Here is a 26601-nt window from a genome sequence, read left to right on the forward strand (position 1 = left end):
ATCAGCAGATGCTGAGGACCCCACATGCAGATGCTGACCGGCCCAGTTTAGAAAGGCCTCCTGTATTCGTTAGGATATTGACTCAGTTACCTGAGTAGACACCAAGTCACAGTGGCCTACGTAAAGCAGAAGCTTTTATCTCTCACATGAAAATGCAGGCGGTAAATGGTCCAGGGGGTGGGCATCTCTGCTTTGCTCTAAGTGGCATGTCCTCACCGGACCTTTACAACCCCTTCCCAGGCTGCCAGGAAGGGGAGAGAATGGTACAGAGTTCTGTCCAACTCCCTGTTAAGAGAAAGGTCTGGAATGGCAGGTAGCACCAGTCAGAATCTTGTCACGTGACCAAGCAAAGAGCAGCAAAGGTAGCTGGGAAAGGTAGCTGGGTCTCCAGCTGAGTGACCAGCAAAACTTGGTGAAAGGCGAAGGGGAGAATAAATACACCTCCCCTCACCTGGGATCAGGGGGAAACTTAAGAGCATGTTTAGTATTTTGATGCTTTTTTATTTTGCATTTGCATCTTGACTCGACCTGAGATAAACCCAGGTGTGTTTTGTGGCCCCTCCTTCTGTCCTGCCCTCCTCCACAGCCACCACCCAGACGATGGGAGAGAAACAGACCCCCGCGCCCATGCTGCCACCTCTCCCTGCACTGGCCCAGCCTTTGGTGGGTCCTGGGGACCCGGATGTGATGGACACACATCCCTGCTGTCCAGGAGCTCACTGTCTGGTCGGATTGCTGCCAGGCAGTCTGAGAAGTGCTATAGCCCAGCCCTGTGGGACTGTCCTACTCCCGGCAGGGACAGGGCCCAAAACGGGGCCTGCACCTGGGGACCCCTGAGTCGACTGAAGAGCCCGAGAGTCATAGAGGCCGCTCAAACCCACCTACACATTCTTATCATGCCAGTGAAAATACCAGCGCTGGGATGTCCTTCTGTTTCTTTATGATGAGGGAAGACGTCAAAATTCAGACGGAGGCCTGAATACTTGAGATGGTTAGGTTACCCATCAACGTGGCTAGGTGTTCCTTCACCCTCCGGCCTAGATGTCGCTGTGAAGGTCTTTTTCAGATGAGATTCACACTTAAATCAGCAGATTTTGAGGGACGCAGATTCCCTTCCACAGTGTGGGTGGGCTGCACCCAATCAGTTGAAGGCCTTAAGAGCAAAGACTTAGGGTCCCCGAGGTAGAAGGAAGTCTCCTTGAGACTGCGTCCTAGACACCCTGCCTGAGGTTCCGGCCCGCTGTCCCGCAGGATTTGGACTCACACTGCAATATCCACTCCTGTCTGGATTCCCAGCCTCTGCCAGCTGCCCTACAGAGCCCAGAGTTGCCAACCCTCACATCACAGGAGCCAACTTCTTAGAATAAATCCTCTCTCTCTCTCTCCCCCTCTGTCTCCTATATATTTGTTTCTATGTATATGTCCTATATTTTTCTATATGTACATGTACATGTGCATTTTTTCTGTTGGTTTCATTTCTCTGGAGAGCCCTGACTAATACAATACCTAAGAACAATATAAAGAAAAATATGCAGCACTACCAAGTTAAAAACCATAGGGCTTCCCTGGTGGCGCAGTGGTTGAGAGTCCGCCTGCCGATGCAGGGGACACGGGTTCATGCCCCGGTCCTGGAAGATCCCACATGCCGTGGAGCGGCTGGGCCCGTGAGCCATGGCCACTGAGCCTGCGCGTCCGGAGCCTGTGCTCTACAACGGGAGAGGCCACAACAGTGAGAGGCCTGCGTACCGCAAAAAAAAAAACAAAAAAAAAAATAGAGTATAAGGAAACAAAAATAATTCCAACATGATCCAGTGAACTTCGAACTCTTTCTGTGATATAACCGCAGTAAGAAATGCATTTTACATCCTGAAATAAATGTACAAATATAGAGGTAGGGAAAACAATTTCAATCAACAGTGCTCATCCTAATAGGTTAGAAGCACTGGATTCCTTTTTCACCTAGCGTCTCTATTATGCACAGGACACACATGTGCAGGGCATAGGCACCCAGGTGACCACCCCCTGTGAAGGGCTGGACAGGGCCCAGGCCCCGCCCCCTGTGAAGGGCTGGACAGGGCCCAGGCCCCGCCCCCAGGCTCTCCCCGCTGCACCCGAGCACCTTCACGCTGCGATTCGATACAGATGTATTGGCCAGTCTCCCTGGGCTCCTTGCAAACCTGAGAACCCATATGACTAGATTTGCTTTACAGATTTGGATTCAGTCCCCAGCTAGCTGGCCACGCGGGCCTCGTCCACGTCACGTGGTTGATGTGAGGATTAAACCACAATCTCATTCACTATTTATCCAACAACTGTTGATTAAGCGCCCGTCGGGGAGCGCCTCTGAGCTCTTTGCGCAGATGGCAGAGCCCCAGAGAGCTCACGGTCTCATAAAGGGGTCACATAAGAAACAGTAGTGACCGCAGAGACCGAGTGATGCTGCGGTGATGGGAGGGGTCCCCTGGCCGAGAGGAGGGTGGGGATTTGGGGTGGGGGTGGGAGTAGAATCTGGTGGGGGACCGGGATAGGCTCATTGCACAGTGAACCCCTGTTGAAGGGGTCCCAGTGGAGATAAGGAATGTTTGCCTTCCCTGGCACTGAGCGCCTGGCACCTTCATTAAACAAGGTTTCCCAGGGAAACCAGGAGCGAATTCACCTTCAGGGAACCAGCCCCAGCCAGGGCCATATTTCCATAGGACCCTGCAAAATTCAGAGTCCGTGTTGGACAAACCCATCTGCCCCTTGAAGGCTGTGAACCACAGTGGAACGCATCCCAGTCGTCACAGAGGCAGACTCAAAAGCCTTCGGGAATGTGCCCCGGGGAAGGATGCATCCAGCCCCTCCCAAAGCACTCCTGTGGTGGAGGGGGTGTCTGGAGAATGTGGGAGGCCAGGCGAGAGGAGCAGCTGATTGGCCTGCAGAGCTGCAGAAAGCCTTGGGGATTGGTGGCCTCGGAAAGCGGGATCCAGGCAGAACTGGAAACCGGAGGGTCTTGTTTAGAAGCTCCAGCCTGCGTCCCACCTCCCCCAGCCTCCCCACCTGATGGGATGGGGTCTGTGGGTGTTTACGTCTTCCAGGGGGGACCCGACCTCTGGAAGGGAGTTTGGAGACAGATGAATGGCAGGTATAGAGAAAGCCAAGGGGAAAAACTAGTATAAAAGAAAAAAATGGATCCCAGCTCACGTCCAGCTGTGAAGGGCATTTGTGGGGTGGCAGCACTGCGAACCCAGGGTCCCCATTTCATCACAGTCGGCCAGGGGACAGCGTTCTGAGGAGGGGGGTAGGAAAGGGCTGTGAGTACTTGATTGACCTGTGAGCAGGACTCGTGAACAAGTAACTCTCCGTCTTCCAGACAGGAGGCCAAGGCACTTGATAGATTTCTTTTAAAAAATAAAGTCAAGAACTAGGCTAAGGGCGCCACGGAGAGATGTGAGCAGGTGGGAGAGGAACGGCTGGCAGGGCTGGCAGCTGTGTCTTCCGACGGGGCTGGCATGCGGAGTCTCTTCCGCTTGAGGCTGTTTAATCTCTTTGCAGAACTAGAGGACGTTTCAAATTGTGTGCATGAGTAACTGTGGCAAATTAAAAGAAGAAAAAGAAGAAGGGTACAGCGGTTCTCTCCATTTAAATCTTCTACACATTTGCGTAAATTTTTTCCTTTCTTCATAAAGAAAAGATTCGGATGATGGTACGCGAGTGTGTACATTGGTTCCCAACTCTTCGAATTGTACTCTTAAGATCTGTACTTTTCTCCGTAGGTAAATTTATCTTTATTTTTTAAAAAGGATGTGGGTGGGGGGCGGGGAGTCCTCCCACAGTATACCTTGCTATACGTTCGAATTTTGTGCCATGCCAATGTATTGCCTAGTCGAAAAACTAAATAAACAATGAGGAAAAAACCCAAACTATTGAAAACTCCAGCTATCTCCGGGTAGCTAGTTGCACTTGTGGTGCCTTTTTTCTTTTTTTTTCTTGCCTATATTTTCTGAATTTGCTACAAGAAACGAACAAGAAACGAAGAGCCTTTCCTCGTGCAATCAGACGTGGTCCCGCCGGGAGGCGTCGGGGCCGATTGCGCTGGGCGCCCGGGGCGCAGGGCTTGGGCCGCGGGGCCTTGCGGGCTCCGGGCTTTGCCCCGGAAGGTCGGGCCGTCGGGCGGTCGGGCATCGGCCCCTCGTGCAGGCCGGGACCCTCCCCAGGAAGGAGGCCGAGGAGGGAGCGCAGGGCGGAGGCGGTCCCCGGGACCTCCCCTTCACCGGGCCGAGCGCTTCCTCGGCTTTGCGCTCAGGCCCAGCTCCGTTCCCAAGTGACGGCCGACCTGGGGCCAGTCCCTGGGCCTCGGCCTCCCCGCGGGTAGAATGGGCAGCCGAGGCGCCGGAGGACCCTTCTGCGAGGGCGCGGGGCTTCTCAGTTTCTGGATCCTTCTAGGATCCTCGGTTCTGCCGAGGTCTGAGTCTGGAAGGTCGAGGATCTGACTTCGTAGATTTCCGGGTGCGCAAGGTCCCCGAGGGTCCCAAACTGCCGCAGCCCCTCCGCCCACCCAGCCCTCCCCCCTGTCCGCGGGGAGCGCGCTCCTCTAGTGGCGTCTACGCACGCAGGGTGGCGGACCCCGCTTGCCGGAGCCGCGTCTCTACCGGCCAAGAAAGCGCTGGGCGGGCGCGCCGCAGAGGGGCCGGCGGCCGGCAGAAGCGGACGCAGAGGAGGGGGTGAGGACCGAGGGGCGGCTTTTAACGAAAAAGTTGAATCATCAGCGAAACCATTAGGACTAATGCGAGGCGCACAAGCTGCGGAATCAATGCCGGGCCTCGGGGTTCGGGGCTGGGTGGTGGGGTGGGGACAGCCGGCCGACCGCCCCTTGACCACGCGAGGCTCAGCTCCCTCCCATGTGGGGAAATGGATTTTCGCGATTTAAGAAAACTCAAACCAAAGTGAGGTAGGCCCGGATGTGCTGACGCTGCGGTTCCGGCAGCAGGAGCCCCGAGAGCGGCTCCGGGAAGGGGGGCGGCGAGAGGCCTAGGCTGGGATGCAGAGACGGGGGCGCGGGGGACCGGAAAGGCTTGCAGTGAACTCGGGCGGAACGAACCGGGCCGTGCGGCTGAGGTTGCGCTCCTGGGCCAGGGTCGGCGGGACCCGGGCAATCCCTGGGCCCAGGTCCCCGGTGCCCGCTCGAGCCCCTGTGCGCGCTGGAGGAGCCCACGCCTGCGAAAGACGGAGATGCCCCGCTCCCGCCCTGGGCAGCCCTCTAGCGCGCGGCTGCAGGACTCACTCGGGGTCTCGGCATGCACACACCCTGATTCCATCACCTCGGGCCCCGGTTCAAGCCTCCCTCCCAGCGGCTGGGAGAGGTCTGCAGTGACACACACACACACACACACACACACACACACACACACACACACACACACACAACCAGTCAGCCTCTGATGATTGGCTGGGGTCCTGGGGCCCAGTACCTCCCTCCTCCAGGCTCTGCGGGAGAATCAGACTTCCAGTGCAGAGACCCTTGGGAAGCCCCCGGGGAAACACGGGAGATCAGAGAGGGCACCAGAGCAGGGTGGGCTTCCTCTAAGACCCATTTTCCACCGGGGCCTCCCAGTTCCCTCCTCTCGTCCACCCTGGGGTGGGGGGATGGGGGCAATGGCCCCTCTGGCTCCTGAGGCACCTGGCTGGGGAGGGACCTCCCCCTGGTGCCGAGGGAGGTGTGGCTTCGGGCTTCTGGGGAGCCTGTCTCTGCCTTTCTTGGGGCCACACTGGGTTAATCTGTGAAATGGGCACAGGAGGTGAGATTGAGCTGGCAAGGGTCTCTTTCAAGAAGCTGGAGGCTTTCTGGGGAGGGGGCCCAGAGGCTGTCACCACCACCCACCCGCCCCCACCCGCACACACAGGGAAATGGAATATTTTTAAGGGCCCCCTGTCTACATAAGCAATTTGAATCATCACGAATCAGTGTGTCGGCATCAGTCTGTCGACCTAATCTCTCTGATCCCGCAGCTGGCCAGGCTGCCCTTCAAAAATTCTCGCCCACACAGGTCTCTATTGGCTTGGGGCTTCCCTCTCACATCCCACCAAGGCTTGAAGGGTCCCAGCCATTCTAGAGGGACTTAGAGAATTCCAAGGAAGGCGCTCTGCAGTGTGGGGCCTCCTGAGGGGCAGCCTAGGGTACAGAGGTGCTGCCCCCAAACACCCCCCCATGTAGGGGGGACTCAGGTAGGGAAAGTCCATCTGGAAGAGGGAGAGGAGGCCTGAGGAATGGCGAGGGGAAGGAACGGAACAGGAGGCACCTGCCTGCTGAGCTGATGAGCTGCCGTCACCCACCCACCTTCCAGCAGCCCGTCCAGGAGGACCGCCGCGTGCAGGGCTGAGCTCTCCACACGCGCTGGCTTGTGTCATTTCCTCACTGGAAAGAGAGCTGGACACAGCTCTGCCTTCCCGCACACACGTTCTGTGTGATCTGGGGTTGGGTGTGATCGCACATCTGAGCCGGAATCCTCACTCCTAAACTGGGGACAGCACTCCGCCCACCAGGTTATTGTGGGGATGCAGTGAGACAATTCGGGTAAAGGGCCTGATCAGCTCCCAGCTCAAAGAAAGCCTCAATGTGATGTGGATGAGGGTCAAGGGCCATCCACCGGGAGCTCTTGAAAGAAACAGCAGAGCAAGGCTGGTTGGCCCAAGGCTCTGTCTGGGCCAGGGTCTGTGTGCACCTCCGGATGTCAAATTTCCGAGGCCAGCTGTGTGGTTAGCACGGAAGAGGTGCAGTTGCCCGTGGTGGGGGTGGGGGACACACGCATGTGGACACGCTGGGTCTCCGCTGGGGATGAGGCAAAGGTCAGGATTTATGGGTCTGGGAGTGTGGGCGCTTGCGCCCTAGAGGGGCAGACGGAGATGTCGACGGTGCTGGCGGGGTTAGGGGTGCAGCTGTAGTTCTGGAGGGCTGTTGCGCATTCGTACGCAGGCCTGCGGGGACAGGGTGCGTGGGCACCCTCATGTGTCCTGGAGCCCCAGTGGGAGCCTGACTAGGCGCGCGAATGGGGGTGGGAGCGATTTGACTCTGCGCTCAGGACCAAGCCGTGGCAGGCGGCGGCCCCGGCACAGGCCGAAGGAAACGGACCTGTGGGCTGAGGGCCTCGGCGGTAGGTGCCCCCGGGCGGCAGGTGCCCCCGGGGGTAGTCAGCACTGAGCAGGGGCACAGATGGCTGTGCACCCAGCAACAAGCCTTGGGCCCGCGCTCTTGTCAATAGGCCGCGCGACCTTCGCCACTGCTACCTACCCACTCCACAGATGGAAAGGTGAGCTCAGAAAGGGCAAAGGACTTTCCCAGAGCCACGCAGACGGCCGGCGAAGGAAGCACACGGTCCGGCAGTCTTAACTCTGCGCCCCATCTTTCCGGGAGGGAAGAGTGGAACGGGGAGCCCGACCCGAGGGCCAGACGGCGGAGAGTGGGGTCCAGCTGCTCCCACCAAGGGCCGAGACACAAGGCGAACCGCCGGGTCTCCACCTGCGCGCGCCCGGAGCTTCACTCTCTAGCCTTCGGGTTTAATACCGCCTCCTCCCAGAGGCCTGCGGGGACCCGTGCGGGCTCAGGCACCTCCCTTCTCCCCGGACCCAGCCCCGGCCCCTGGGCTAGAGCTCGGCGTCTTAGGTGGTGGCGCGGGGACCGCACGGATGGCGCGGAGCCCGAGGGGGAAGGGAAGGCTGTGGAGGAGGGAGCGGGAAGGGGCGAGGTGAGAACCGAGGGGCGGGGCCCGAAGGCCGAGCCAGACTCCGAGACGCCAAGGAGACGCCAGGTGAGCCGGGCTGGGGGCGGGGAGGGGGCTTGGGCTCCGGCGGGAAGGGTGGGGGCGGGGCCGGAAGGACTGCGGGGGGGGGCGGGGCACCCCGGAGAGCCGCGGGCCCGGAGGGTCTAGAGCGGCGCTGGCCGTGCTCTACGACGCCCCACGGCCTGGGAGGAGAAGGGGGCCGCTCCGCGCCGGCCGGCCGCCGGGTCCCGGGAGCCACGGAGCTGGCGCCACTGCCAGTTTCTCTCCTTCAAGCTCGGGCAGCCCGGGGGGACACTCAGGCCGGGAGAGGGGACAGCCCAGCTCGAGGGCCCCAGAGGGGCAGGCGCGAGATCCGGACGCGAAGCGGCGACGCCGACTGCCCCCAGCCGGATCGAGGCGACGTAGGGCCTCGGCGGGTCGGGATCCGTGTGCCGCTGCGTCCCGGAGTGCGCTCTTCTGCAAAGAAATAAAACCTTTAAAGGGGGCCCGGCCTCCCCGACTCCTATCTGGGCCGGTTCGAAGGGGGGAGGAATCTCGTCCCGGAGAGGGGGGAACGGAGCCAAGGGGGGCACCGCGGCAGGGGGGACGGACGCACGGGCGGAATCCTGAGCTCCGATGGAGGGAAGAGAGCAGAGAAGAATGGAGAGAAAGAGACGGAGAGGAGGAGACCGACTACAGCAGAGAATCTGCGAGAAAGGAAACGCGCAGCCGGGGCCCCGGAGGCACCGCCGCGGTCGTGCGGGCTAGCCTTCACCAGGTCCCCCTCCAGGGGGTTGGCGAGACCCCAGGGAGACCCGCAATTCGGGGCTGGAGCGCCCGCACCCCAGAGGCCCCCAGCATGCACCTTGCCGGCTCTCGCGTCGGGCGGGGCCCTCACACCCCCAGGATCCGAGAGTTCACCCTCTCTCCAGGGGATGGGGAGCGCGCTTCGGACTGGTCTGCCTCTCGGGATGGAGCTCCAAGCACGTGAGCCCCTCCCCATCTGCCCTCCAGGGATGTCCGGCCCAGCCTAAGCCAACCCACCCCACTTCGGTCCGAGTCTTGGCGCTGCGGACCCAGGGACGCCGAGAGCGTCCAGGAGGTGCCGAGAAACCGAAGACACGAACCCAGGACCAGAGGGGCGGCCGCCGGGCTCAGTCTCCCAAGCCCGCAGCGGGGTCGGACCTGGGTTGCACAAGCAGTGGGAGATCGCGGTCCGCGTGGGTGACGCCGGCCGCGAGAGCCGGGAGGCGGCGCCAGCGATCCTGCAGCCCGGATCCGTCCTCCGCGGCTCTCAGAGGCCTCCCGGGCGGAGGTGATCGCGGGCGCTGGCGCTCAGGTCGGGGACCCAGAGGAGCGCCCGGACCAGTGGGGGAGGTAGGGAGGCAGGGACAGATACGTGGAGAAAGAGGGAAGTTTAAGCCTGAAACATGTCTGCAGAGACTGAATTGACGGGCTTTAATGCGCACTGCGAAGTAAGCAACGAGGGGGGTGGGAAGCAAGCAGGATGTAAACCGACCCGAGGTCAGACTGCGATCCGATGAAAATAAACGTATAACGAAAACGGCCCCCGGCAGAGAATCAGCCGCTAGGGATACACACCCCTGGCGTTTCTGGGCAGTCACTTTTTAAAGCATCTTTATTATGAAAGTTTTCAAATATAAAACAAAGTAGAGGAAGCCTTAAAATGAAGCCCCATGTACCCGGCCCCCACTCAACAATGATCAACTCCTGGCCAATCCGATTTCATCTGTGCGTCTCCCTTTCATTTTTACTGTTTAATTAATTAGTTTGTTTAGTTTTGTTGAGATATTTTCGAACAAACGCAGACATCACATCGTTTCAGCGGTAAATACATAAGTGCCTCTTTAACTTTTAAAAATTAAAAGATAAGAACTCTTAAAAATTAACAATACATCTATAAGTCGCCTCACAATAAATCCACAACTTCATATAATACCCAGAAGCAGTTGACTTCTCCCGTTGTGGAGCACAGGCTCCGGACGCACAGGCTCAGCGGCCATGGCTCACGGGCCCAGCCGCTCCGCGGCACGTGGGATCTTCCCGGACCGGGGCACGAACCCGCGTCCCCTGCATCGGCAGGTGGACTCTCAACCACTGCGCCACCAGGGAAGCCCAGAAGCAGTTGACTTTTGATGGTGGAAATGCAAAGTATTTCTGTTTTGACTTTACTGCAATTTCCAGATAATCAATCATAAGCATTCTTACTTTTATAATAAAACAAACAAACAGACTAAAACTGAGGCCGACAGCTGCAGAAGCTGGCACGGGCCAGGCGGTCAGCTGTCGTTCGCTCTCCAGGTGGTGAAGCCGGAGGCTGCCTCGTGCTTCTTGATCTTTATCTTTGCACCTTTGTCCCAAGTGTCCATCCGAGGTCCAGATTCAGAGCTCGGTGCTATCAGAACAGGGTGGCCCCCTTTCCAGTCTACCCATGAGGGAGTGTCCCTCTCCGCGAGAGGGCAGCGGGGCTTGTACCCAGTTGTGTGGTGAGCCGCCTTGGGGACCCACCTTGGATCACCGAGTTCAGGCTTTGCTCCTAGCTAAGGGATGCAGGAGGCATGCGCACTGAGGGCGGCCAAAGGAAAAGATCCAGGTGATTCTGACGGGTGGGAAGGGAGGGCAAACACTGCCTGAGTGTGCAGGCTATCAGGGAGGGGTGACTCCACGATGGGGCCCCGACCTCCATAGCACCAGGTGGAGGAAGGGGGGGGTTGGGGCCTCGGTGGCTGAGTGACTTCACGGAGTCCCTGCCCCAGAGTCTCTGCCCCTCGGTCCCCAGTTTACCTTGCTGAGAATTGCCAGGTGAGGCCAGAAGGCTTTGAAGGATGCTTGGGAGACACCTACAGACAGGAGAAAGAGAGAGAAGCTGGCCCAGCCCCTCTGGCCTCCCTCTTGGTACCCACCTGACCCAGCTCTCAGCCCAGGTGGGTCGCCTTCTGGGTAGGCTCAGAGCCAAGGCTCTGAGAAACCGTCACCCCACGAAGCCAGGCCAAGCTTGTGGGGAGGAGGCTGAGGGCCACGGACAGCCCTTGACCTGTATTTGATGAGAAGGGGTCAGCCGGAGGGGAGGCCCTGGGTGGGCAGGAGTACAAAGGCGGGGGCTTCCAAGGTGCAGGGTGCGGGTGGGGAACTGCCAGCTAGGAGAAGGGCACTTACCGGGATGCCCGTCAGTCCCTCGCCAGGGCTTTGAATGAGGCGGGCAGACATGAGCTGGGGTGGGCCGGTGCCTGCTCTCTCGGCCAGGACCCCGGAGTGCCCAGGTGGGGTGGGGCGGGCAGAGAACCACCCTGGGGGACATGAGACTGGCCTGTCCCTTTTAGCAGGTCTGGTTCTGCATGAACTTGGCTGGGAATCCTTGCAGGTCGGCCAGGGTGTCCGAAGCCTGGTGGACCCAACTGGGCTCAGGGACTCTGCAGCCTGAAACCCTAGGCGGCCCAGGGTGGCTGGAATCGGGTCTCACGTAAGAAGTTAGGGTTGGCGGGCTGGAGAGGGCCACGGCACGTGCGGTAGAGACAGAGCAAAGCCATTCCTCTCCCGCCACGAGCGGAGCCAACGTGCGCGAGGTGAGGTTGGCCCGCAGTGATGGCGCCGGAGCCTGGAGCCAGGCTCATCCCCAGCCTGGTCCCGCGCGCCCTCTAGGGCTGCGTGTTCCCTACCGCGCTTCTCTCTGGTTTGTGCTGCCCCTGGTGCGACACTCCGGACGCTGGGTAATCATGGGGTAAAGCCAGCTTCCCTGAGCCCCCGCCCTAATCCAGGTTTGGATCCACTTTCTGTATTTCAGTGTTAGGCTTCTAGCTCCCGACCCTTCCTGAGCAGGGGAACAGCCTCTCCTTCCTCCTCCTGGCACCTTCCTTCCCACCCGGCGGATCTCGGAGGAGCCTGCGGCAAGGAAGCCGCTCTCCAGCCCATCTTTTCACTGCTTCATCGAAAGACGCAGCCCTTCTCCCCGAATCCGCCCCGCGTTTGCAGCCCGTAGACCCTTCCTCCTTCTGACTCCAGCGGCAGGCCGTCGGGTTCGCTGCTTCCCGGCGGGCGGGTCCGAGGTTACGGCGCCCGCGGCTCCTCCCCTTCGCGCGCCTGTGGCCCCGGCGCTAGGTGGCTCCCGGGCGGACGCGGAGCTCTGGTTGGCGCAGACCGACCCGCCGCTGTGGGCGAGCCGCCTGGGGACTTCGGCACCACACAGCGCTTCGCTGCGTCCTGCGGTCTGGTCGCCACCACCTCGAGACCGCACCCGCACAGGCCACAAACAGTCGAATAAAACGGTTGCCTCGTGGTGATAACCCCTTTAACCTGGGTTGTAAGGATCCCAGTCGTGGTCCGAGAGCTCGGGACCACGGCCGTTGCCGAATCCCATCGCCGCGGTGCAACGCCGCGCGGGTGCGGCGCGGAGCACAGAGCGCCGGCACCGCCTGACGCGGCCCGCCTGGTGCGTGGAGGGAAAGCAGCAGAGAGCAGGTGGCCGCGGCCGGCGGGGGGACCTGCGCTGGCCCGGAGGCCTCCGCGGTGCGGCCAGCTCTGCCCAGGCCTTCTGGACGCGTCCTTCTGAGGACTGGCAATGAGTCGTCTGCTGACAGCATGAGGTCACCACCAAAGCGAGGGAGGGTCAGGGTCCCAGGGGAGCCTAAGCCAGGGGTGCCGATGCCCAGAGAGGGCACAGTGGGGAAGAGAGCGGGAGGAGGGAGACATGGGTCTGTGCTGCCCCTCGAGTGGCCTTCTTGGCACGTCACTTCCCCCCGTGGCCGCTGGTCAGGAGCGAAGGCCTTTGGAAATAGCTAGAGCAAGCTCGCTGTAGAGAAGCAGATCCTAAGTCCCTCCTGGCAAAGTCGAGCGAAAGCTACAGGAGAAGCAGTAGCATGGGGCAGGTGCCCCTCCCTCAGGGAGAGGACAGCCAACCCTCAAAGGGAAGCAAATGCAGCAACAGGACGGGGGCTGGGCTGGAGGAGGTGCCCCATGCGTCTCTCAGGTTGCCCACCCGTGTTATGCCCTGGGCACTGGGAGTCTGAAGGTGGGGACCTTAGAGCCCAGAGGAAGGACCACCTAGGCCACGGACTGCTGCCCCCTTCCCCAGGAGGGCTGCTGGGGCTTTCCGGGGCCTGGCCTCAGGGCACTGGGAACTGACTGGAGGGGCTGGGGCAGGGGATGATTCCGGGTCAGGGAGCCGGACCTCCTGCCTGGGGGTGACCCCCGTGGCGCCTTCTCCTGGGCTGTCTGGCGCCACCTCTGAGAACTCCAAGGACACCGGAGGGTGGCCCTGTTGCTGTGGAGCTCAGCCTGGGAGCGTCCGTTCCACCCAAAGCCCCAAAGCCAGGGGGCAGAGACAGGTTTCCGAGGGGGCTCAGTTTTCTTACAGAAGTGACCGTTTCAAGCACCGAATGACCCATCTCTCTGGGCTTCTCGAGAAGCACACCCAGTAAAGTGTCCTCCCCCCATGCAGGAGGGCCCTGTCTTCACCCTGCAACAGGCCAGCTGTAGAGAGCCAGCCATTGGAAGAAGCTTTCAATAAGCTTTCCTCAAGAGCCCATAAACTCGGGCCCTGACCCGGGACTTTGCCCACGGGTCCGAGTCCCCCAGCTCAAGAGAGACTGCGGATGGTCCAGGGGATGAGGCCCAGGCCAGAGAGCCCTGTTCCCCACCTGACCTTGCTGGGCTGTTTGGCGCCGGTGTTTTGTTTTGGCCAAAAGAAAAAACCCCTTATGTTAGAGATGGCTCTCAACTCCAGTGCGGGACGGGGCAGTGGATGCAGGGGGCCACACAGCTGGCAGCCCCTCGTGCCAGGTGAGTGGCCAGCGGGCTCTGCCTTCGCCTGACTACTGGCTTTCGGTTGTCGCCAAGGCCCCAGAACTGAGCGACAGAGGATGCAGAATCCCCTCTTCCACCCTAGGCCCCTCTCCTCCCTGACCCTGACTTCCCCTAAGGTCTCGCTGGGTCTCCCTGTCTGGAGAAAGTGGGGGCTTGAGAGTACAGCTTGCAGACCCCGGCTCCTGCCTGCCCTGCCCACCTGCCCCTGGCCAGCACTGGAGGGTGCTCCAGGAGCGGGGAGACGGTGTCCACCATAGCCCATTACCAGAGGAGAGGCTCGGCCCCAGTGATCACAGAGCAGCGGCAAGTGTCCAGAAAACGTCCCTTTTTATTCCATACGCAAATGAGTAGATTCATTTAAAAAAAAAATGTCTTCGCCAGGATAACCAGGGGCTGCAGCCTGGGAGAGAAGCCCCAGTCTGGCCCCACCTCCAGAATGGACAATCTGAGAGCAGCGCCACCTGGAAGGATCTTCACCCCTTCCGCTCCACAGGGGCTCTCTTCCTGGGATTCTCTCTCTGCCGGCCCAAGGTCACAGTGCCCCGGAGGCCTGCTGCCCTGCCCGTGCATAGTCCCAGGCAGGGCTGTTCGGGTTGGAGAGTGGTCACCTCCATGAAGCACCTGGGACAGCCTGGATTTGCCGTGGACTGCGCCCAGCCGCTGGCTCCGGCAGGGCGGGGGCTGGATCTGCTCCGAGGTTGAGGCCTGTCCCCGGGGGTAGGGGGCTGGGGGAGGCTCTGGGCTGCATGGCCGACTGTCTCTGTGATGCTCTCTTCCCAGCGGGGATCCAGCCTTGCGACTGTCTGGGGAGCCACAGTCACCTGCGTCTCTGTTACATTCTGGACGATCTTCCGATCTTCGGACAGGGGTTCGGCTCGCCCGGGCGGCAGCCTGCGCTCCCCGAGGCGCGGGAGGGCCAGGGGAGCGTCCCTGCCCTCCCTGACGGACGGCCCCCTGGCGCCACCGCTGCCGCCTCGGCCCGTGTGCGCGTCCGCAGAAGTCCCCACTGGCCACGGGGAGTGGGCCCGGCCGGCCGGGGGCTCACACCAGGCCGGGCATCTGCGCCCGCAGGAAGGGCACGGAGGCGGCGGCTGGGAAGGCGGCCAGCGGGTAGGCGAGGGCCCCGGAGAAGCCGAGCAGCGGCGGCGGCGGGGCGGGCGCGGCGGGCGCCAGCGGGAAGGGCAGCGCGGCGGGAGCTCCGGCGGCGGCGGCGGCGGCCGGGGGGCTTTCGTGGTAGAGCACCGGCACGCGGACCAGGCGCTGCGCGCCCGGCGGGGACAGGCTGGCGGCCTCCAGCTCGGCCGCCAGCTGCCGCTTCCACTTGTTGCGGCGGTTCTGGAACCAGATCTTGACCTGCGTCTCGGTGAGCTGCAGGGAGGCGGCCAGGCCGGCGCGCTCGGCGCTGCTCAGGTAGCGCTTCAGGTCGAAGGTGGACTCGAGCTGGAAGACCTGGCTGCGCGAGAAGACCGTGCGCGTCTTCTTCTTGCGGCCACCGCCCCTGCCACCGCCGCGCGCCTCCCCCGCCGCCGCCGCCGCCCGGGCCTCGGCCAGCTCCGCCGCCTCCTCCGCGCCGGCTGCCGGGCCCCTCGCCGCCAGCTCCGCCGCCTCCCGCTGCACCGCTCCCGGCCCGGGGCCCCGCGGCCAGGCGCCCTCTGCGCGGCCCATCTCCTCGCCTGTCTCCGGTGAGTCCCGGTCGCTGGCTGCAGGGGGGAGAGGAGGAACATGGGTTGGTTCCGGAGGCTGATCCCCCGGCCTTGTCGCTGAGGCCAGCTGCTTCCCCCGCGAGGTCACCCACAGCCACAGGCAGGGAAATTGTCCCCACGCAGCCCCACCTACGGCAGATCTCACCCTGGGACCGGAGAAAGGCAGAGCATCTGGAGGTGAACTTGAAGACCTGAGCGATGCTGCAAACCAACACGCTGGCCACACACTCACGCCCAGAACCGCGCATCCACACGGAGGGCAACAGAGGGAAGACGGAAGAAAAGGAACACAAAAACACAAACAGAAACACAAAAAGAAGACTGACTCCCTTAAACAGTGACTTCGAATCGACACACACAAAAGCCCCGGAGGTACACCTCACGGAGGAAAGGATGGTCCTTCTGAGAAATGTACACACCAGAAACCAGCACAGAGAGGGCCTCATCCCTAGCGCTCAGCCCTAGGCCAAGTCCCCCAGACACAGAAATAAAGACTTGCCATCACCTCTCCCCGCTCAGGCCCAGGAGCAGATGCAGAACGCCCGCGTGCACAGAAATATTCCCATTGATGGAGGATAAGCAAATGCAAACAATTCCCCAAACCACACTCCAACCAGGTGACACTGGGAACCTATTCTCCCCCATTTCCTGTGCCCCTAATTCAAATGTCCATGGAGATGTGCCCTCTCCACCCAAAATCACACTCAGAGGGAGTGCAGACGAGGGCAGCTCTGGCTCCGTAGAAACACGCGGCAGCCGCATCTCACCCCAGACACACTGGGCCCACAGTTGAGCCTGTGGGTTTGGGGCTACAAAAGCCCACAGAGGGTCCCCGAGCTCATGTTCCAAGTACCAAGCTGCACACAGTCTCCCAGAGGAGACGCCTCCCCTCCCCAGGGCTGGCAAGGGGTGATGCCTCCAGGTGAAAGAGTCTGCCCAGGACCCAGGTGCTGGTCCAGATTCCAGGCCCAGCTTGAAAAGGGCAGCCGCCTGACTTCCGGGCTCAAGAGGCCAGCTCAGGCCAGCTTCCCCTGTGCCTCAGGCCGAGGCTCCTGGACACAGGCCGCAGGTCAGCATTGCGGCCTTCGAGTAGAGCTTGGCCCGGCCAGCCCTCAGAAGGCAGCGGTGAGCCCGCAGCGTGAGGAGCCCGCAAGGTGTGCAGACGCCGGCAGGCTTGTGTCTGTAGCTTGGTCCCTGCGCTCCGCGGCTCCCCCGGAGGTGTGCCGATTTGCGTGTGTCCCCGCCCAACCCTGGTGGCATGAGCCCTCATGGTGTCCAAAGAGGGGTCAGGTTCCAGGCTGGCATGTGTGCGACCAGATACGGGGGGGAGGCAGACTCACAGAGGCCCACGTGCTGCCACACGAAGACAAGACAGGCCTGCCAGCTCTGGTACAAAACAGGGACCCCTAACCCGCATTATACGAAAGAAGGACCGGCTCTTTGGCGGCCGCCTGTGGGGCTGCAGCTGCAGAAGAACCCCAGGGACAAGCGGGGAATGCATCCCCCCCCCGGGGAGACCCTTTTCACAAACACCCCCAGAAGGGCACTAGTCTGATCACTCAATTTCGGGGCCAACACTGAGGCCTGCTCGAGCTTCCCGGAAGGGAAGGGGGTAGGGGCCTGGGACCTTCTGGGTGTAGGCTCTGAGATGCGGGTCCCTTTGCGCGGGGCTCAATCCCACACCAGAGAAGGGGGTACCCAAGAGGTGAGAGGGGTCTGGTCCACCTACTACCCCCCTCCTCACCCGCCCCCCAGCACTCGCTAACTTTCACTTGGAGCTGAAAGTATTTCAGGGCCTGGAAGAGTCTTCAGTTGGCCTCACAGTGTGCGTTTGTGGGGGGGCTGGCAAAGCCTGGGGGCTGAGGTTAGAATAGCTTCCTACTCCTCTTGCCCGGGGCGGGGGGCTTCCTCCAAACGGCAGGTCCCCAAGGGAGGCAGCGACCCCGGGGAGGGGAGTAGAACTCAGGGGCTGGGACGCCCAGTCAAGAGGGGCAGATCGATCGGGTTCCAGGGCTGAAAAACCCCCCATCCCCAGACTCAGAGCCCTCAGCAGGGAACAAAGGCGGGGGAGGGGAGGGGCAGAAAAGGGAGAGAGGGGGTGGGACTGGGGGCTTCTGGCCTTGCACAGCCACAGCCCAGGGGCTTGGGAGGCCCAAGAGGGAGAGCCAGGCCCCTGCCCCAGGCCCTGGCTGCAGCTTGTAGAGGAGATGGGACTTTGGGGACACGGCTGCTGGGGAAGAGCGCTGTCCCCCCCGTCCAGGCCTCCACAGCAGCGGTTCCCTCTGCTCAACGCCCCCTTTATTTTGCTGAGTCTGACTCTGTCTCCTGACCCTCTCTCTTTCCTTCCTTCATCTTTTCTCTGTTCTCTCCATCACTTATGGGTTTCTTTTTGCTTTTTGTTTTTCATCTTCTCTTCCCCCCTCGCTCCTTTCTCCGCCCCCAACATCCCTCTCTTTCTTCTCTGTCCTTTTCTCTTCTTTTCTGCCCCTCCCCCCCGTGCCCCCTCCCATGGCCTGCCTTCCCCTGTTGTATTCCCCACCCCCCTTCCTTTTCTCTTCTTAGCTGTCTGTTGTCCCCTGTCCCCAAGTTCCCCTCCAAGGGCACTCCAGAGGCTGGTGATGGGTGAAGCCCAGAGCCTGCGAAACCTTCTCCCTGCATGGGGACCCTGTCCTGGAGAGTGGGCCTCCAGACCTGCTCAACCAGGGGCTCTGCTGGGGCCCGACACGACCCAGAGCCTCCTGCAGACGAGGAGGATGGCCCAGAAAGGGCGCCAACGAGCCCAAAGTCCCCGAGCAAACGCTCGGGGAGGAAGCCCGCCCCCCCCTGCGGCCCCCCCCTTCCCCGCGCCCTCACTCACTGTCAGGGCTGAGGCCGCCTCCGTAGCCTCCGTGCGGCCGCGAGTACCAGCGCGTGGCGCCTCCGCAGCCCAGAGCGTAGGGCGGCCCGGGCCCCGGGGGCGGCCGGGGACCGAGGCCCAGCGCGCCCGGCCCAAGCAGCGCCCGGGCCCGCGCGTCCCCGCTCGGCCCGGAGCCCGCGCGCAGCTGTCTCCGCCGCTGCAGCCGCCGCCGCCGCCGCGCCTGCTCCGCGTCCTCGTCCTCAGGATCGTCGTCGTCGTCCTCCTCGTCCTCGCGGCCGCCGCCGCCCTGGGCCGCGCGCCCAGCGCCCTTGGCCTCGGCTGCCAGCAGGTTCTCTATGAGGAAGGAGGAGGCGCGGGCCGGCGTGGCGCGCCCGGGCTCCGTCAGCTCGTCCGGCATCGCGGCCGCCGGTCCGTCGGGCTCTGCCGGGCTCCTCGGGGTTCCGGGAGCCCGGGGTGCGGCCGGTCCCGGTCCCCGCTGGGGACGCTGGCGCGCGGCTCCCTGGCGCACGCGCGGGCCGGCCCTGGAGCCGCTGCCCGGAGCGCTGGCGTCGGGCCCCGCGGGTCAGGCAGCGGCCTCCGCGCCAGACTGGGCTGGGCCGGGAGCGGGTGCGCGCCGACAGCCGGCCGGGCAGCAGCCTCGCTCGCCTTTCACGTCGCCGCTCTGGTCGCCGCCCGGGCCGGCCCCGCTGGGGGCGGGGAGGGCAGGGGAGGGGCCAGCAGGGGCGGGGCGGCGCGGGCCGGGCGGGCAGCCAGCTCAGCCCGAGGATGCCGCGCCGGCCCCGAGTGCGGCCACTGCTCGGAGACGCCGCCCGGATCCGGGCGCGCAGGCGGTCGCGCGTCCGAGGGCGGGCGGCCGGCGGCCCAGGCGGGGGGTCGCGGCCAGTTCGGCCCCGCGTGATTCATTCCCCCGGCCCGAGCTACCCGAGCCGGGGGTTGGAGAGGTGGGGCCTCGGTCGCGGGGCCGCCTATTGGCTGCGGGGCTCCGATGAGAAGCAGACTGGCCAATCAGTGTCCGGCAAGGGCAGTAATTACCTCGCTGAGGGGAGAGTGTTGGACCGAGAGTGAGGAACTGCGTGTGTGCGCGCGCACGAGTGTGGTGTGTGTGTGTGTGTGCGTGTGTGTGTGTGTGCACGTGTGTGTGTGTGCACGTGTGTGTGTGCTTGTATGTATTTGTGTGCATGTGCATACCGTGGCAGGAAGACCCCGGGGCTTCCAAGAAACAGCAAGAGAATGGGTTAGTCATTTTTTTAGACTCCGGATGTCAAGGCTGCAAAATTGTGGCATATTTTTAATATTTACACTTAATGAAATATGGATTTAATGCCAAAGGTAGTGCGATAGAACTCTCTAGGTCTCAGATTCAGGCTCAAAATGTAAGAAAATGCTAGCCCCCACCCCTATCCCCGTGGCCCTGCTGGCAGAACGCCCGATGTCACACCCGCTGAGCGAGAGGAGGTCGCCACCGTCCAGCTCCCTAAGAGGCTCGGGCCTTAGTGGCGGGCGGGAGCCATTGCCCCGACCGGCCGCGTAGGTCTTAGGGGCAGGCCCCGACTGTAAAGCGATGGGGAGTCCCCTCCCACTTCTGCAGCAGGGAGTGCAGTGACCAAAGTGCATCCCGGCCCACGCCGTCGCCCTCGGAGCCGTGGCCACTCAAGAGTAACCTTCTGACCGGCTTCCTCTGGGAGCGGGTGACGGCCGAGTCACCGGACGGCAACGCGGATGCGCGGGCGCAGCAGGCTTCACCGGACGCGGGTTATCGCGGAGAGGTACACCCAGCCTCCCAGTGCCAGCCGGGGGCCGCGACCAACCGAGTGCCGCCCGCCGCCTCACTTTAATTTTCAGAACAACCACGGTGGAGGGAGCATCAACCCCATTTTCCAGAGGGAAAAACAGAGCCGAGGAGAGACCATTCCAGATGGTAAGTGGCTCTGGCAGGCCTGGAATTCCGACAGTCAGGGCCTGGGGCCCTTCTGGCACCGACAGCCCCAGAGTCGGATGGGGATGGGAGCGAGAAGCAGCTGAGCAGCGGGTCTAGGAGGCCGGGAGGCCGGGTGGGGCTGAGGCCTAGTGGAGGGACCTTGCTGGCCCACCTGTGGCCGCGGAGACAAAACGGTGAGCACTTCGGGTGCGTCTTCTGGCTGCAGAGGAAGCCGGTCACCACCACCCCCACCCCGCGCCACCCCCTTACCAGCTTACCACCCTGAGCGTACCTACCCGCGGCTGCCAGCAGGGACCTCTGGTGCCCAGTGGCCTGGAGACCTTGGGTGGGAGGCGGGCTTTTCTGCAGACTCGAGGACAAGATGTTCGACCCATCTCCTCGCCCTCGCATCCCGCCCCAGGAGCGACAAAGACGATCAACGACAGGGACTCACCGGGTTGTTTAACTCCAGCCTGGAGGCAGACAGAGTTGGGGCTTTTCCCCCATTGCATGGGTGAGGACACTGGGCCAAAGTGGGCGAGCCGGGGTCTTCGGGAAGAGCTGTGGTCTCCCAAGTACTGCTCCCTGGGGGTGCCCACGGTCAGAGAGACTCCAAGGCAGAGGTACCCCAGCCAGAGGAGGGCGGGTCAAGGGAAGAAATGACTGCCCCAGTCGGTGTGGGGGAGAAGCAACAGCCTGTGGCTAATCACAGCATCTAAGTCGAGGGTGCTTCTAAGAGATGGAGAAACTGAGACCAGAGAAGGACCCGGATGAAAAGACAAGTGGCGGAGAGGGTGCCTTCCAGCTGACCACCTACTCCATTCAGGTTTCCTGGGGCCTGCCTGTGCGTGGCCCCTGGGCATGTTTCTGGAACCACAAGCCTGGTGTCACTCGCGTGGTTTCTGAGCACTTTGAGTGGGGGCTTCCTCAGAGTCTGGGTTCTAATGCCTTCTACTCTGGGCTGTGTGGCCCTGGGCAGGGGGCCTCGCCTCTCTGATCCTCCGTTCCCTCTCCTGCAAACCGCGGGTAGTAAGCACCCCTGCCTGCGCCAGGCTGTTGGGAGTGGAGGCCGGCTGGGCATCGGGCACTGCTGGAACGTCTCCCACTGCCTCTGGGGAACATGGAGGGACGGGAGGCGAGGGCACAGGCCGGACCAGGCCGAAGGAGAGTAGACCTTCCTCCCAAGCACCGGTCTTTGGGGGCTTGGAGGGCATGTCTCCTCCCAGGGGCTCCAGGGCTGGGTCCTGGCACTGCTGTCCCCAGGAGGCTCCCGGCAACTGCGGCAGCAGAACTCCAGCATGTGGTGCGGGGCCCCGGGGAGCAGACAGAGGGTTGCTGCGGAGAAGCAAGATCAGGTGGGGAGGCGTGCAGTAGCCGCCCTGGTGCTCGCCCAGGCGGCCACCTCTGTGCTCCGTGCGTGCCGGAGCCGCATCGCCACTCTGCTTGGAGGTGACAGGAGGCCGAGTTCGGAGGGGGATTGTGGGCGGAGGCTTGTCACGTTCAGACCCGGAAGCAGCTCCAGGGTAGCATCGGGCAGTCAGGATGCTCTCTGGAGACCGACTGTGGAGCCTCACGGCCCTGAGAGGGCTCTGGTGCTCCCAGGGCCAGAGCCCAAGTTTCTGGTCACCTTCGGGCAGAAGGACTCCCCAGGCAGAAAAGTGGGGCCATGACGTCAGCCGCCCTTCCTCACGTCTGCCCACATGCTTCGTCCACCGCCACCTCTCCCCTCTGCCGCCCTTCCTCACCGCCCGTCCACTCTTGTCTGTCCACATGTTTCGTCCACCGCCACCTCTCCCCTCTGCGGCGGGACCACCAGAGAATCCCCAGCGAACGGGCTCTTCACAACCGGACAGTGGGAACCTTGTCACCTCCTAGCTCAGTGCTGGTGTCCAAAGATGCCGCATGAGCCGGGGGGAGCGAGTTAGTGGGCATAATCCCAAGAGCATAGATCAGGAGTCAGCAAACTGCAGTAGCCACTGCCTGTTGTGTTTTGTTTTAATCAGCTTTTTTCTTTGGGAATAATTTTAGAGAATTCCCACTTTAAAATTTAAATTTGATCTTCGCTTCATCCTTCAACCCAATTCCATTTGTCCTAACCTCGCCCCCGTGCCACCCCACATACCTGTTCTTGTGTATGAATTTACAGAAGCAGTATTCCATTATACACCTCTCCCGTCTTGCCCTTTTTTCACCTTAATGTAGGAATTTGATACTGATAAATGAAGCAATGATTTTCTAACCACCGTGCACTGAACCAACAGTCACAGATGCCTTTGTTCCAGTTACTATGGTCGAATCACACATTTCCCCCAAACTCAGGGTGTCAGGTAACCGTTTATCAGTGTGCTCGTGGGGTGCATGGATTAGGGTGGCTTGTCTCCACTGCAAGGTGTCTGGCCCTCAGCTGGGGGGTGGGGCAGGACTTACCTGAGGCACTTTGGCCCCTTTATCTGGGGGCTGATGGTGATGTCAGCAGAGGGACCCCTGCCTGGGGCTTCTCTGTGTGACCTCGGCTTTCTCACAACATGGGTTCCCCAGTACGAGTGGGTGTGTCTGGGGGTGTCGGAGGGGGGCATGGAACGTCACCCGGGAATTCCGAGCCTTACTCTCCTCCGCTTTGTTGAGTACATGGAGTGGTCGCAGCCCCCATGGGGTGCAAGGGGAGGAACTTGGACCCCATCGCTCAGTAGGGGGATCATCAGATTGTAGGATGAGAAATCCAGGAAAAGACACGTGCCCCAAGGGTAGCGGATCCCCCGTTAGGGGACTTTCAGGATGCTGCCTGCTCTCCACTACTGCAGTTCATGTCGGGATGAACAGACCTGCCCATCTTTCTTTGTGGGCCGGAGAGTCGTCTGGGGGTGCATGCCCCCCGAATGGGACTTCTGGGGGGCGGGGTCTATACAGACTCCACGTCACCAGTGCTTCAGAAAGTCTCCCCAGAACAGCTGCATCAGTTTCCCTTTCGTCACATCTTCGCGGCCACCTGGTCTGATGGGACCTTCGTCTGTGGCACCGTGATATGCGCGAGAAGGAAATCAGGTGTTTTCAGTAATGATTCTCTGGCAGCTGACAGGGTGAGGTAGCCACACTGTGTGGGCAGATGCAGCGAGATGAAGGGGCGGGGTTAGTGTTCCTGAGTGGCAGCCCATGGGGGGGTAGGCGGGGCTCGAGATCTGGATTCGGTTGGATTGTGAAGCCTTCAGGCTAAAGAATAGGGTTCTTAGTTGGCAAAGCAATGGGGAGCCCCTGAAGGTTTTTGAGCTGGGGAAGTGCCAGGACTAGAGCCGGGCCTTGGGAGGAGTAACCTGAAAGCACTAGCGTGTGCAAGGTGAAGGGGCATGCGTAGGGTCCAAGGAGGGTCTCACCACCATCCTAGCGGTAAGCAGCAAAGCCCCAGGAGGATAGTGGCCATGCAAAGGGACCACATCTCAGGTGTCCACCTGCTGGCGCACAGGCCTGGGCAGGGGGTGGGGGGGGTAGGCAGGGTGGGAGGGAGTCTCAGAACGTTCTTATTGGCTTGTCAGATGGTCCACTCCCCACACCACAGCCACGTGAAGTGTCCTTGCAGCTGTCCAGATGTGCAGTCAGGCACCAGGCTCCGTTCCCAGCCCAGCTGCTGCATCCACTGTGGTCATGAGAAAGTCACCACCCTCTGGGGACCTCAGTGTTCTCAGTGCTAAAGTGGGAATAACAATCCCACCCAGCGCACGGGGCTGGCGTGGGGTTGAGTGCACATAACCACGCAGGCAAGTCTTTGGCATAGATTTAAAATGTTGGCTTTGAAAAAGACCAAATGTTTGGAATTATTTTGGCTGCCTTTTGAGGGTCTACCCACTTCCTTCCTTGTGGGTCTGCCTTTAAACCCTGAAAAGGGGAGGAAGATTTTCACAAAGTGTTCGGTGGATGCTTCCCAGAGTTCCACTCCCTGGGACGTAGTGGGTGGAGGAGGCAGGGGATGGAGAAGGGGGGGGAGAGGGGAGGAGGGGGTAGAGGGGGAGGGGAGGGGGAAAGGGGGGAGGAGGGGGAGAGGGAGAGGGGAGGGGGGAGATGGGGAGAGGGGAGGGGGAAGGAGGGGGAGGGGAGAAGGGAGGAGAGGGGGAGGGGGAGAGGGGAGGGGAGATGGGGAGAGGGGAGGGGAAGGAGGGGAGGGAAGAAGGGAGGAGAGGGGGAGGGGGAGAGGGGAGGGGGAGATGGGGAGAGGGGAGGGGAAGGAGGGGGAGAGGAGAAGGGAGGAGAGGGGGAGGGGGAGAGGGGAGGAGGGGGAGGGGGGAGGGGGGAGGGGGAGAGGGGAGGGGGAGAGAGGAAGGGGGGTAGAGAGGAGGAGGAGGGAGAGCAAGGAAAGGAACGTGAGCCGTGGGGCAGGGAGATGGATTCGAAGGAGAACAGGAGTGGGGAGGATGGGGGGGAGGGAGGGAGGGGTGAGAGGGGGAGGGGCAGTGGGAGGAGGAAGATGAAGTGCTAGGCATCCCTGGCTCGCAGGAGGCAGGAGCGGAGCCTGCCCAGGGGAGCCCGGGTTCTCAAGGACCCAGGCCGGCACAGTGTGTGCGCATGGCCAGAACCACGCTTCCGAAGCGCAGGTGACCCCTCCCCAGCCAGTAAGGCCGGGCCAGCCAAGAAGCCCCCTTCCCCGCGGGCTCAGAGCTGCCGGGAGGCTGGGGCGGACAGGAAGACATGCCAACCTCTGTCCCCTGACCAAGCCGTCCCCAGGAGGAGGAAGCTGGGTCAGGGGGGCTAATCCCCCTCCAACCCTCAGGGCCTTTGCCAGGAGCCCCTGCCCTGGCCAGAGCCGATCTCTAACCCTCTGCTCACCCCCACCCCAGGCTTGATGGGTGCATCGTGTCTTGTCCCTGCTTGGGGAAGGCGCCCACCAGACCCCTGTGCTCTCGTGCTCAGCAAACCTTGGACCTAGCCAGGGGCTGTCATTGGTGGAGGGAACCTTTCTTTCTCTGCAGGTATATTCCCTGCTCCAACATTTTATTTTGAAAGGACTGGCCATTGAACACCCACGCACCCACCATCTAGATACCTCCTTGAGCATGTTGCTTTCCTTGCTTTACCGCATCTGCCCATCCCTCCATTCCTCCATCCATCACAGCAATGTGTGAATTGGGGTCCCCGCCCTGCCACCTACCAGCAGTGAGACTCGGTGCTGTTGCCTGTCCCCAGGCACCACCTCCTCCTCTGGAAATGGGCGTCATAGGGCTTCTTGCGCTGGAGGCAGTGCCCAAGAAAACGGTGCCACGGATGGACGCTCTCAAGGTTATGTTTTAATGTGACGATACAATCACACACTTGATTTCTTCGTGTGACATCTGTGCACTGACTCACTGGCTCTGCGTTCCGGATGCCGTGTTTTTCTGTCTCAGTAAAGATATGCGAAGTTGTGGTCACTGAGGCTCGGGTGCAGGAATGTCTGCCTATAATGGGAAGGGCACCTCGAGGTGGGGGCAGCTTTTGGTTTCCACAATGGAGTGCAGATCTGTGCTTGGAGTTATCCAAACCACTGAGGACCTTCAGACAGCTCAGGCCGCCCCTGACCTTGATTGGAAGTGAATCGGGGTTGGAGAAATGAGGCTGGAACAAAGTGCTGGGGTGAACACAGTGCAGGGAACCTCTTCCCAGGAGCCGGAGGGAAGTTTCTGGAAACCGAGTCTGGCTGTAATTGGAACCCTGCCAGTCTGGCCGGCTCACCTCTCCAGGTTTTGGAATGGATGCCTGTGGCCTAGCGGGACGTGTTTGTGGAGGGCCCCCAGCTCAGGATGCCAGCAGGAACGTTTGGCGTGGGAATGGTAGTTGCACTGCTCAGTTATCCCTGCCAGGGGCGGGGCACGTGGGGGCCGGGCGACAAAGCCCCCTCCCCCCAGGGGCTGAATCGGGACTCCAACAGGTTTTCCCGCACTTCCCGGCCTGGGGCTTGCCCACGTGAGTCCATCACACTCAGAAACCCTGAAAGGACTTGTGGAGAACGATGGCCCTAAACAGATTCACTGCAGCAGGACTCGCGACTGCAAAAACTGAACCACCCTCCCTGAAAGCACAGGGGAGCGGGTTATGTAAATAGTGACCTGTCATGCAGCTGGGGAAAGAATGGGGTGCTCTCGCTAGGGGGCCCTCCAAAGGATGGACTGGGGAAAGCAAACAAACCAGGGTACAGGATGTGCGTCAGCGGTGTGCAAGGGGCGGGGGGTGCACACAGGCAAGCGGATTTACACACACACACGTTATGCTAGTTCATTCATCTGTGGTTGTGTGTGTCCATATCTGTGACGGACAGAATTGTGTCTCCCCAAAATTCATATGTGGAAGCCCTAACCCCCAGTGCCTCCAAATGTGACCTTACCTGGAGATAGGGTCACTGCAGATGTAATGAATTACTACGGTGAGATCACCCTGGAGTGGGTGGGCCCTGATCCAAAATGACTGGTGTCCTTATACAACGAACGCCCTGCAAAGAGACAGCATCGCGGGGGAGAACGCAGGGCAGGGCTGGGGAGGTGCTGCCACGTGACCGCACAAGACTGGAGCTGACCCCGACGCTGGGGGAGAGCCTGGGACAGACCCACC

At 61.5% G+C, this 26601-nt stretch overlaps 1 protein-coding gene across 1 annotated transcript; it reads right to left on the minus strand.

The window, feature by feature from the left end:
- Positions 1–13866: 13866 nt before the first annotated feature.
- On the minus strand, positions 13867–18885 carry HMX1 (H6 family homeobox 1). Its single transcript, XM_004265159.3, has 2 exons — positions 18117–18885; positions 13867–15256 (listed from the first exon to the last, which is right to left on the minus strand). Exons 1-2 carry the CDS (start codon positions 18511–18513, stop codon positions 14598–14600), a joined length of 1056 nt encoding a protein of 351 aa, XP_004265207.1. The 5' UTR covers positions 18514–18885; the 3' UTR covers positions 13867–14597.
- Between the last annotated feature and the right edge of the window lie 7716 nt (positions 18886–26601).

The sequence above is a fragment of the Orcinus orca genome, chromosome 4 (genome assembly GCF_937001465.1).
Source record: "Orcinus orca chromosome 4, mOrcOrc1.1, whole genome shotgun sequence".
NCBI lineage: Eukaryota > Metazoa > Chordata > Mammalia > Artiodactyla > Delphinidae > Orcinus > Orcinus orca.